The sequence below is a fragment of the Triticum aestivum genome, chromosome 5D, assembly GCF_018294505.1.
Source record: "Triticum aestivum cultivar Chinese Spring chromosome 5D, IWGSC CS RefSeq v2.1, whole genome shotgun sequence".
NCBI lineage: Eukaryota > Viridiplantae > Streptophyta > Magnoliopsida > Poales > Poaceae > Triticum > Triticum aestivum.
The window spans coordinates 361752827-361763795 of NC_057808.1; the positions used below are offsets into that span (position 1 = coordinate 361752827).

A 10969-nucleotide genomic window follows, 5' to 3' on the forward strand; every position below is an offset into this window, starting at 1 on the left:
GTAGTCATCATATTGAGCTAGCCAAACGTTCATAACGTCTGCATCTGCTCCTGCAATAGGTCTGTCACCTAGCGGTGCATCAAGGACATAATTTTTCTGTGCAGCAATGAGGATAATCCTCAGATCACGGATCCAATCCGCATCTTTGCTACTAACATCTTTCAACATAATTTTTCTCTAGGAACATATCAAAAATAAACACAGGGAAGCAACAACGCGAGCTATTGATCTACAACATAATTTGCAAAATACTATCAGGACTAAGTTCATGATAAATTTAAGTTCAATTAATCATATTACTTAAGAAATCCCACTTAGATAGACATCCCTCTAATCCTATAAGTGATCACGTGATCCATATCAACTAAACCATGTCCGATCATCACGTGAGATGGAGTAGTTTCAATGGTGAACATCACTATGTTGATCATATCTACTATATGATTCACGCTCGACCTTTCGGTCTCCGTGTTCCGAGGCCATATCTGTTATATGCTAGGCTCGTCAAGTTTAACCTGAGTATTCCGCGTGTGCAAATGTTTTGCACCCGTTGTATTTGAACGTAGAACCTATCACACCCGATCATCACGTGGTGTCTCAGCACGAAGAACTTTCGCAACGGTGCATACTCAGGGAGAACACTTATACTTTGATAATTTAGTGAAGGATCATCTTATAATGCTACCGTCAAACAAAGCAAGATAAGATGCATAAAGGATTAACATCACATGCAAATATAAGTGATATGATATGGCCATCATCATCTTGTGCTTGTGATCTCCATCTCCGAAGCACCGTCATGATCACCATCATCACCGGCGCGACACCTTGATCTCCATCGTAGCATCGTTGTCGTCTTGTCAATCTTATGCTTCTACGACTATCGCTACCGCTTAGTGATAAAGTAAAGCATTACATGGCGATTGCATTGCATACAATAAAACGACAACCATATGGCTCCTGCCAGTTGCCGATAACTCGGTTACAAAACATGATCATCTCATACAACAAATTATATCACATCATGTCTTGACCATATCACATCACAACATGCCCTGCAAAAACAAGTTAGACGTCCTCTACTTTGTTGTTGCAAGTTTTACGTGGCTGCTACGGGCTTAGCAAGAACCGTTCTTACCTACGCATCAAAACCACAACGATAGTTTGTCAAGTTGGTGCTGTTTTAACCTTCGCAAGGACCGGGCGTAGCCACACTCGGTTCAACTAAAGTGAGAGAGACAGACACCCGCCAGTCACCTTTAAGCAACGAGTGCTCGCAACGGTGAAACCAGTCTCGCGTAAGCGTACGCGTAATGTCGGTCCGGGCCGCTTCATCTCACAATACCGCTGAACCAAAGTATGACATGCTGGTAAGCAGTATGACTTATATCGCCCACAACTCACTTGTGTTCTACTCGTGCATAGCATCAACGCATAAAACCAGGCTCGGATGCCACTGTTGGGGAACGTAGTAATTTCAAAAAAATTCCTACGCACACGCAAGATCATGGTGATGCATAGCAACGAGAGGGGAGAGTGTTGTCCACGTACCCTCGTAGACCGACAGCGGAAGCGTTATCACAACGCGGTTGATGTAGTCGTACGTCTTCACGATCCGACCGATCAAGTACCGAACGTACGGCACCTCCGAGTTCTACACACGTTCAGCTCGATGACGTCCCTCGAACTCCGATCCAGCCGAGTGTTGAGGGAGAGTTTCGTCAGCACGACGGCGTGGTGACGATGATGATGTTCCACCGACGCAGGGCTTCGCCTAAGCTCCGCAACGGTATTATCGAGGTGTAATATGGTGGAGGGGGCACCGCACACGGCTAAGAGATCTCAAGGATCAATTGTTGTGTCTCTGGGGTGCCCCCTGCCCCTGTATATAAAGGAGCAAGGGGGAGGCGCCGGCCAAGGGGAGGTGGCGCGCCCAAGGGGGGAGTCCTACTCCCACCGGGAGTAGGACTCCTCCTTTCCTTGTGGGAGTAGGAGAAGGGAAGGGGGAAGGAGAAAGAAGGAAGGGGGCGCCCCCCTCCCTAGTCCAATTCGGACTAGCCATGGGGAGGGGTGCGGCCACCCTTTGGGGCCTTTTTCTCCTTTCCCGTATGGCCCATTAAGGCCCAATACGAATTCCCGTAACTCTCCGGTACTCCGAAAAATACCCGAATCACTCGGAACCTTTCCGAAGTCCGAATATAGTCGTCCAATATATCGATCTTTACGTCTCGGCCATTTCGAGACTCCTCGTCATGTCCCCGATCTCATCCGGGACTCCGAACTCCTTCGGTACATCAACATACATAAACTCATAATAAAACTGTCATCGTAACGTTAAGCGTGCGGACCCTACGGGTTCGAGAACTATGTAGACATGACCGAGACACGTCTCCGGTCAATAACCAATAGCGGGACCTGGATGCCCATATTGGCTCCCACATATTCTACGAAGATCTTTATCGGTCAGACCGCATAACAACATACGTTGTTCCCTTTGTCACCGGTATGTTACTTGCCCGAGATTTGATCGTCGGTATCTCGATACCTAGTTCAATCTCGTTACCGGCAAGTCTCTTTACTCGTTCCGTAACACATCATCCCGCAACTAACTCATTAGTCACAATGCTTGCAAGGCTTATAGTGATGTGCATTACCGAGTGGGCCCAGAGATACCTCTCCGACAATTGGAGTGACAAATCCTAATCTCGAAATACGCCAACCCAACAAGTACCTTTGGAGACACCTGTAGAGCACCTTTATAATCACCCATTTACGTTGTGACGTTTGGTAGCACACAAAGTGTTCCTCCGGTAAACGGGAGTTGCATAATCTCATAGTCATAGGAACATGTATAAGTCATGAAGAAAGCAATAGCAACATACTAAACGATCGAGTGCTAAGCTAACGGAATGGGTCAAGTCAATCACGTCATTATCCTAATGAGGTGATCCCGTTAATCAAATGACAACTCATGTCTATGGCTAGGAAACATAACCATCTTTGATTAACGAGCTAGTCAAGTAGAGGCATACTAGTGACACTCTGTTTGTCTATGTATTCACACATGTATTATGTTTTCGGTTAATACAATTCTAGCATGAATAATAAACATTTATCATGATATAAGAAAATATATAATACTTTATTATTGTCTCTAGGGCATATTTCCTTCAAGACGGACACGAGCGGACTTTCGGTGTCAGCTTGGCCACCCAAACGGACAAAAAAGAGACAATTTTTCTATCCGTTTGGGTTGGTCCGTTGGAGTGGCCTGAAAGAAATTTAAAAATCTGAAAACATACACATAAAAGCACCTATTTAAACATTATTCTAACAACGAAGCAACATTTTTTAATTTCTCGTTTGAAATTACATGAAGTTTTTCTTTAAATGACTCGAGTACTTGTTTTAAATCGATTGGACATTTTTAATATTCTAACTACATGAACATCCGTTAGAAATGCGTCGACCAACTTTTTTATTACATGAACATTTTTTAATAATGTGTCAAACACATTTACCAGTTATATGAACATTTTTAATACATGAAAATTTTCCTAATTACATGAACATTTTTGTTAAACTGCACTGAACACTTTTTTATTTACATGAAGATTTTCTTTAAAATGTGTCAAACGCATTTATAATTTCATTGATATTTTTAATAGGTGGTCATTGTTATAATGACATGGGCATTATTCAAAATGTGTCAAACACCTTTTAAATTAGATAACCACTTTTTTAAAAAACGTGTCCAATCTTTTTGATTATCTGATTTTTTTTAAAAATACATAAGTACACGAGTTTTTTTAAGTACGTACAAATATTTTCTAAATACACTATTAATACTTTTCAAACACACAATGGACATTTATTGGATAAACCATGAACAGTTTCTTAAATCTTCCTGGTGTGAAAATAACCTTGAGTCAGACTAATAATTTAAAGTCTTTCAAAGAAGTAGCCACCATTTTTTGCAATAGTCCTGTAGACCACGTTACACAAGCTAATCAACCAAAATTGGTTATATTTTCTAAAGAGTTAACCTTCGGAATCATCACGATAGGAATAATACACGTAACCTCTTGCAAAACCTCCTCTACCGAATTTTTCCCTAACATGGACCAAAATCTCTTAGAAAAAAGCATGGAGTCCATCCAACCTTGGGGCTTTTAAATCACTTATATAAAAAGGAGCCTTCCAAACATCTTCCCTCCCTCTCTCAGGCAACATGCATGCATAATTAAAATATCTTGTTCGTATAAACATTTCTTCTACTTGCTACTCTATATGTATAGCGACTCGGGTCTCTCTGGTTCATAGGATTGGTTTATCATAGGATCAGGAAACTTATAAGAATTTAGATGAGATATATCTCATATCCTATTATTGGATTAGGAAAAGCGATGTCATTTGGTTCACATTATAGGAATTTTTCGAGTCTAGACTTATGTTTATTTTCTTTGAAATGTGGAGAATAGGAACCAATCGTATGTAGGAATAGGAATTCATTCTTATGAACCAAAGGATCTAAAGAAAAAATTCATAAAAAATCCTATCCTATGAATTCCTCTAGTTTGGAGGCCTTAGAGCATCTCTAGCGGATCCCGTAAAAGTTCGTCGAGGCTCGTTTTTTCGACAATATTATGGGACAGGCGAAATTGATGGCCCGAACAAGTCTGCTAAAACCGGCCCAGCCCGTAAACCTCCCCCCAATCCGCTATATATGCCGGCGCCGAGGCTTTTTAGGCCATCCGTCCGCCTTTTCCCCATCCCTCTCCGCCACTTTCCTTCAACTCCGGCGAGATATTGATTGAGATCAGGTAGCGTTTGCAGCGAGGTTTTCCACTTGAAGCGAGCGGAGATGTCGTCGGCGGGTGCGGGTCGGGGTGGTCGGGGGGTGGGGGGCTCAGCGTACATGGCTAGAACGGTGACCCGCCCTGCAAGCACCGCAACGACGCGGAGGCCGGGAGCTCCTCCCTGTTGGAAGTATGCCATAGAGGCAATAATATTGTATTATTATATTTCAGTGTTCATAATTTCAAGTTTATATTCTATGCTATAACTGCTATGATCCTGGAATATACGATTCAGTAGAAACTCACAGTGAAATAAGGTTCCTAGTACAGCCTATAAGACTAGTTCAAGTGTTGTTGGTGATCATATTTTCCGGACCTTGAGATATTGTTAAGTGTAACGATAGCCTCAAAACAACATTGAGAATATGAAGTTAGTAGAACGATCATATTGAAACGACCCAAATACTTGTTTGTTATACTTTGAGATAACCTCGTCATAAGTCAATGCTATAACACGGAGTGTTAACTTATGATTTTAGTTCCTTAGACCATGAAAGTATCATAGTCACTTCTTGTTGTACGATGACCTTTTGGGTTTCTCAAACATCATCAGTAACTTGGTGATCATAGCGACAACTTACAGGTTTATCGGAAAGTTTGACAAGGGATACGATAGCTTGAGAGTGGAATTTGCTCCTTGACGATGGAAAGATATTCTTAGGGCCTTCTCGGTATGATGGATCCATCATCGTGTGGTCAAACACAAATGACTTTATCGCGGGGATGCCAGAACACGTCAACGAGAAAGAAGAACAAAACCGACAACGAGGAGACTGGTATAGTGAGCATGTGTATGACTCAAGAGGATACAGATATATCTCACCTCATATTTTGTAAAGTATCAAGAAGTAAAGGGAACATCACATGATAACCAAAGGTTCACTCGAATGCCATTCATGTAATCGTAGGGATCGATATGGACGTCCACGATTCCGCCATCGATCATTGAACAAAGGGGACTCGTTCATGTCCATGATTTACCGAACCTAAAAGCTTAAGGTAATCACGATCTGCTGAGTGTTAGTTGGACGGGAGTATCGAATGATTTATTTATGAAATAGTTTCAATATTCAGAATAGTTTTGAGAGGAACCGAAAATGCTTCAAGGTCACTGGAAGAGTTTTGGAGTTTATCGGACAATACCAGGTATTATCTATAATTAATATATAGGTGGAAAATATTTTTGGTGATGTTAAATTATATATAATATGCTCTAATAATTGTTAGAGGGCTTTTATACTTAATTTAATATCAACGAGCCCAAAAAGACCAAGTGGTGGAGGAAGAATTGGGCCACCAAGGCCCAATAGGGAGGCACCCCCTCTTTCCCTATTGGGAGGCCGAATTGAGGTGGGGGAACGATTCCTCCTTCCCGTGTTGGCCGGTGCAAGGGGAGGGGAATCCTCCCCCTTATGGCGCCCCTCCAACCTATATATACTTGAGGTATTGAGCTCTTTTGACATACAAGTTTAGGCGTCTCCTCTAGCCTAATACTACTAGTTCTAATTGAGATAATTAGAGCTAGTTTTAGTTCCTCTAATCCTCATAATTAGAAGCCCTGAGTGGTTGTAATCTTCTTCTCTAATTTTTCGGCGGCGATTAGTTCTGGACGTCGAAGCGCTGCCTGATCGTGAAGATCGTATGCTTGCAAACTATAGAGATGCCGTGCTTTCGGTCTTCAGTTCGAGGGATCGTTCGAGGGCGTTCGCGGGATCGTGCATCGGCGGTTCGAGGGACTCCAAGTACGATTTACACGGACTCGTCTGCTTCCGCTACATACTCGGAGTTGGTAATGATCATGATCCAATCCCCTAATGTACCTTCATATTGTTCCTGTGTGTTCGTAGGCCGATTTTTTTACTACGTTTTCCAACACTTCCTCCGCCCGCCGGTGGACGAATGACGAAGGGAGCAAGCGTGGATCCGTGGCGCCCGCTCCCACAACGTCGGCGCAAGGGCGTGGGCGAACTTCTGCCGCCTTGACCGCATCTTCTCCCCGTCGCTCAAGCATTGCCGGGAGGCGGAGAAGGCGTGGTGGGAGGCCAAGGAGGCGCTGCCGTCGGAGATGAAGCTGCGGCCGCGCGCGCCCCGACGCTCTTCAAGGAGTACCAGCTCGCGTAGGTCCTCTCCAGCACCCTCCTGTACCACCATCTCTACAGCAACCCGCCCCGCGACGACGATGATGGCAAGTAGATCTAGTATGCTAGTATGCTAGTATGCTTGAACTGTTTAATTTCGATTTGTATTAAATATGAACTCCTGTATGGCATGTAGTATGAACTCCCTTATGCTATGTTTGAACTCCAGTGATCTATGTTTACGCGCGAACTACAAATTTGAATATGCGGTATCGGTATGAAGGATCTATCCTGATTAAGCGTCCGACATCCTGTAAAAATCGTTTCTGAGATACCGTAAATGAGTTTTGCGGGACGGCCAGTTGCGGGATCTGCTAGAGATGCTATTAACAAGTACACCCAGTCCCTAAAAAAACGAGTACACCCACCACCACGCGCCCACGCCGCGAAACTCACCGCTTGACCGCCCCTCTTCCCCAGATCTCACCCCCGGTAGGCGGGAAAATAGAGACGCAAAATTCGCAGGCTCCAAAATCTCCTCGCGCCTGATTGGTCCAACCGAGCCTCCCCCGGATCGCCCCTCCCCAAACCGCATCGTGTCCGTCCACCCCCTCCCCGATCCAACCGCCGAACGCCCACGCCCCGCGGATCGACGGGCCCACCACGCGCCGTCTGAAGCTCTAAATACCCTCGCCCCCTCCCCGGCACTCCACACCGCAGAGCTCTCCGGCAGTCTGGCTCTCTCCATCCCAATCCCGACCTACCGCCCGCTCTCGCACGCCATGGACGCCACGGCCACCGGCGCCAAGGGGAAGAAGGGCGCGGCCGGGCGCAAGGCCGGCGGCCCCAAGAAGAAGTCGGTGACGCGGTCCGTGAAGGCGGGGCTCCAGTTCCCCGTCGGCCGCATCGGGCGGTACCTCAAGAAGGGCCGCTACGCCCAGCGCGTCGGGACCGGCGCCCCCGTCTACCTCGCCGCCGTCCTCGAGTACCTCGCCGCCGAGCTGCTGGAGCTCGCCGGGAACGCCGCCAAGGACAACAAGAAGAGCCGCATCATCCCCCGCCACCTGCTGCTCGCCGTCAGGAACGACGAGGAGCTCGGCAAGCTGCTGGCCGGCGTCACCATCGCGCACGGCGGCGTCATCCCCAAGATCAACCCGGTGCTGCTCCCCAAGAAGACGGCGGAGAAGGAGGGCAAGGCGCCCAAGTCCCCCAAGAAGACTGCCAAGTCGCCCAAGAAGGCCGCCACCCCGAAGAAGGCCTAAGAGATGCGTTCTGAGTTGTTTAGTCTGTGTGCTGTGTAGTGTTCGTCTGAATAGCGGAGTGAAGGTGTTCTGTCTAGTTGTCGATGTAACCTGTGTTGTGATGGAAGAAATTCAGAAATCTCTTTTGAGTTTCCAAATATGCTGCTGTCTTGAGTCAGTGCACCGGAAATTTGCATCATTTAGGCGCGACTTGTTGCCCGTGTCGCTGAAATTGGCAAGCGAATTTTTGCATACGGCAGTTGTTCGGCTCATGCTTGTGGATTCAGTTTACTGCTCCGGAATTTTTTATTTGAGAAAGTACCAGCAGAGCAGTAAACTATGCACGAAAACGGAGCAGTGAACTGAATCTGGATGCAAATTGCGGTAAAAGAAACACTTTCTATGAAATTGTGTTGGAGGGAATTGAATAACCTGTCAATAGCTGGCATCGTTCGCTGTGCGGAAGCGAATAGCATCACCACAACAAACGGTTCACGCCACAGAAGTCGCCTTGTCTCTGCTGGACCCTGTGATTCCGGAAGTTTGCACGGAGGCAGACGACTCCGGGCTTTACTTGTGCTAGCGGTGTCGCCGTGGAGGCTGTCCATCACCGGGGGTTAATTTCCGAACAGCAGGGATGGGTGGAGAGGGTTGTGCTAGCAGATCTCTGTAAAAAGTATTAGCTCCGTTCGGAAACAAGGGACGCTGTTTTAGTTCTCACTTGTTTCCGAACGGAGGGAGTAGTAGCTATCCCCAGCTCGTTAGTGATGTCAAAATGCTCAACCCCGTTGTGAACAACAATTTTTATCTTGTTTTTTCTGGCCTGATGATTGGCAGCAGCATGTAAAAACTGGCTGTTTCATCTCCTGCAACACACCATCTGATCTTTGCTCTTCTTCGCCACATTGCAGTTTGCCAGAGAATCAGCTTCAATCTCAGCCTTTGCTGAAGCAAACTTACTGAAGGTGAACTCCAGGATAGACAAAGGCCTCCTTTCTTCTAAAGCATTGAGATGATCAACAGCCCGTTTGTTATTGTCAATTGGGACGCGCGGGCTAGCCTTTTGACGGCTCCAATTCCCGAGAGCAGCCCTGACGCGCCGCAATTTGAAGCTGATTAGTGAGGCTGACGAGCTGATCTGCTGATGTGCCTGGTGCCCCTAGTCCACCCTTCCTGTATAATGTTTCTGGTTTCCTCCATGTCCACCCAGTGCTTTTCAAACCGAAATAATCTGCATTTTTGTGTGCCTTTGTTAAACTCAACCAGGATGGGTGTGTGATCCGATGTAATAGCAGTCTCAACCCTAGCAGAAGTTTGGAGGAAGCAGAAATTCCAATCCGCATTGACAAGCACCCTGTCTAGACCAGAGGAGGATTCCTTCTCTTATTTGACCAGGTAAAAATTTCTACTAGGGTTGGAATTTTTACCTGGTCAAATAAGAGGGTGTACCGAACTTCTAAGGGGGTGTACTGGAATTTCATAGTATTAAGCTGGAACGAAGCAGAGGAGGATGATTGCAGAGAGCAGTGTAAACAAGGTATCAAAGGGCAACAATTTCATTCCCAGATGGACTAACAGAGTACAAAGTCGAAACGATGATGCGGTACAGGCTCTGAAGGAGCAACACACTGAAGGACACAAGTAAAAGATAACTGCTATCTGCTCGACAATCCATAGGAGCCGAAGCAAACTCAATGACACTTGAACTGAAAAGGAAGGCACATGACACTGGCAAAGCAGAGGTACCTCTGACGAGCACATGTATCCACATGTTTTTTTTAGACTCATGTATCCACATGTGTGGGCCCACCGATGCCTCGCTTATAGCAAAACATAGGTTGCTGTCGCGTCAGGCTTGTTGAGTATCGTGATTATTAGGAAAGCTAAGATAGCGTAGGATATTATTCTACCTTACCTTGTACTTCAAGATGATCATATACCCCTATATATATATATGTCCATGAGGCTCAAGCAATACAACAACTATTCCACCAAATTCCTCTTTCTGTTCTAACATGGTATCAGCCTAATCGATCCAACCCTAGCCACCGCCCGCCGCTTCCGCTCTGTGCCGCCCCCGGGGCAGTCGGCCTCCATGACCGCCGCCGGGGGCCGCGCCGCCCGTACCTAGGATTCGTCCGCCGGTCGTGTAGACTCGCTGCCCTAGAGAGTCTTTTTTCCCGATCGCTTGATCCGGATTTTTCTCTCTCTCGCCGGTCGCTTTGACCGACGTTCTTATCCGATCTATAGATCGGTTTGCGTCGCCCGCCACCATTCCTCATCTCAACGCGTGTCTGCTTCGTTGACTTCATCATCTTGGACTGGATTGGTCGCCGCATAATGCCCAAGCTTCACGCACGCAGCTGCGTTGATAGGCAGCCGCTAGCGCGTCGAGCGCCGGCCTCTCGTCCTCATCACGTGCCCGCGCTAGTGTGGTTGCCGGCGAGCGCTGACCCTGGCCGGCCAATCCTTCCGTGCGACGCCTCTGCATGCACACGTTGTCTCCCATGCATGTGTGGTTGCTCATATACAAACGTACATGCCCATCAGCCCTCCTGTACACGGTGATGCAGCGTGTTCACAGCGGCCGCTCGCATACTCCTGGTCTGTCCCACGCTGTGTGACGTGCAGGATCTCTTGAAGATTGAAGATCATCTCCGAGTACAGCGCGCCTTTACCGATTGAGCAACAGGCTGCAGCTGCGTCGTCCCTTCGGACCGTAACATCGCCGTCTTGTGGTTCTTCCTGTGGCTGCAACGATCCGCGCCGCCGCTGCGTCGCCCCTTCGGGC

General features: G+C 46.9%; 1 protein-coding gene across 1 annotated transcript; it reads left to right on the top strand.

Moving 5' to 3' along the window:
• The first annotated feature begins 7637 nt into the window (after positions 1–7637).
• Positions 7638–8336, top strand: LOC123121772 (histone H2A-like). The gene has a single exon (XM_044541818.1). It carries the CDS (start codon positions 7720–7722, stop codon positions 8197–8199), a length of 480 nt encoding a protein of 159 aa, XP_044397753.1. The 5' UTR covers positions 7638–7719; the 3' UTR covers positions 8200–8336.
• Positions 8337–10969: the final 2633 nt, after the last annotated feature.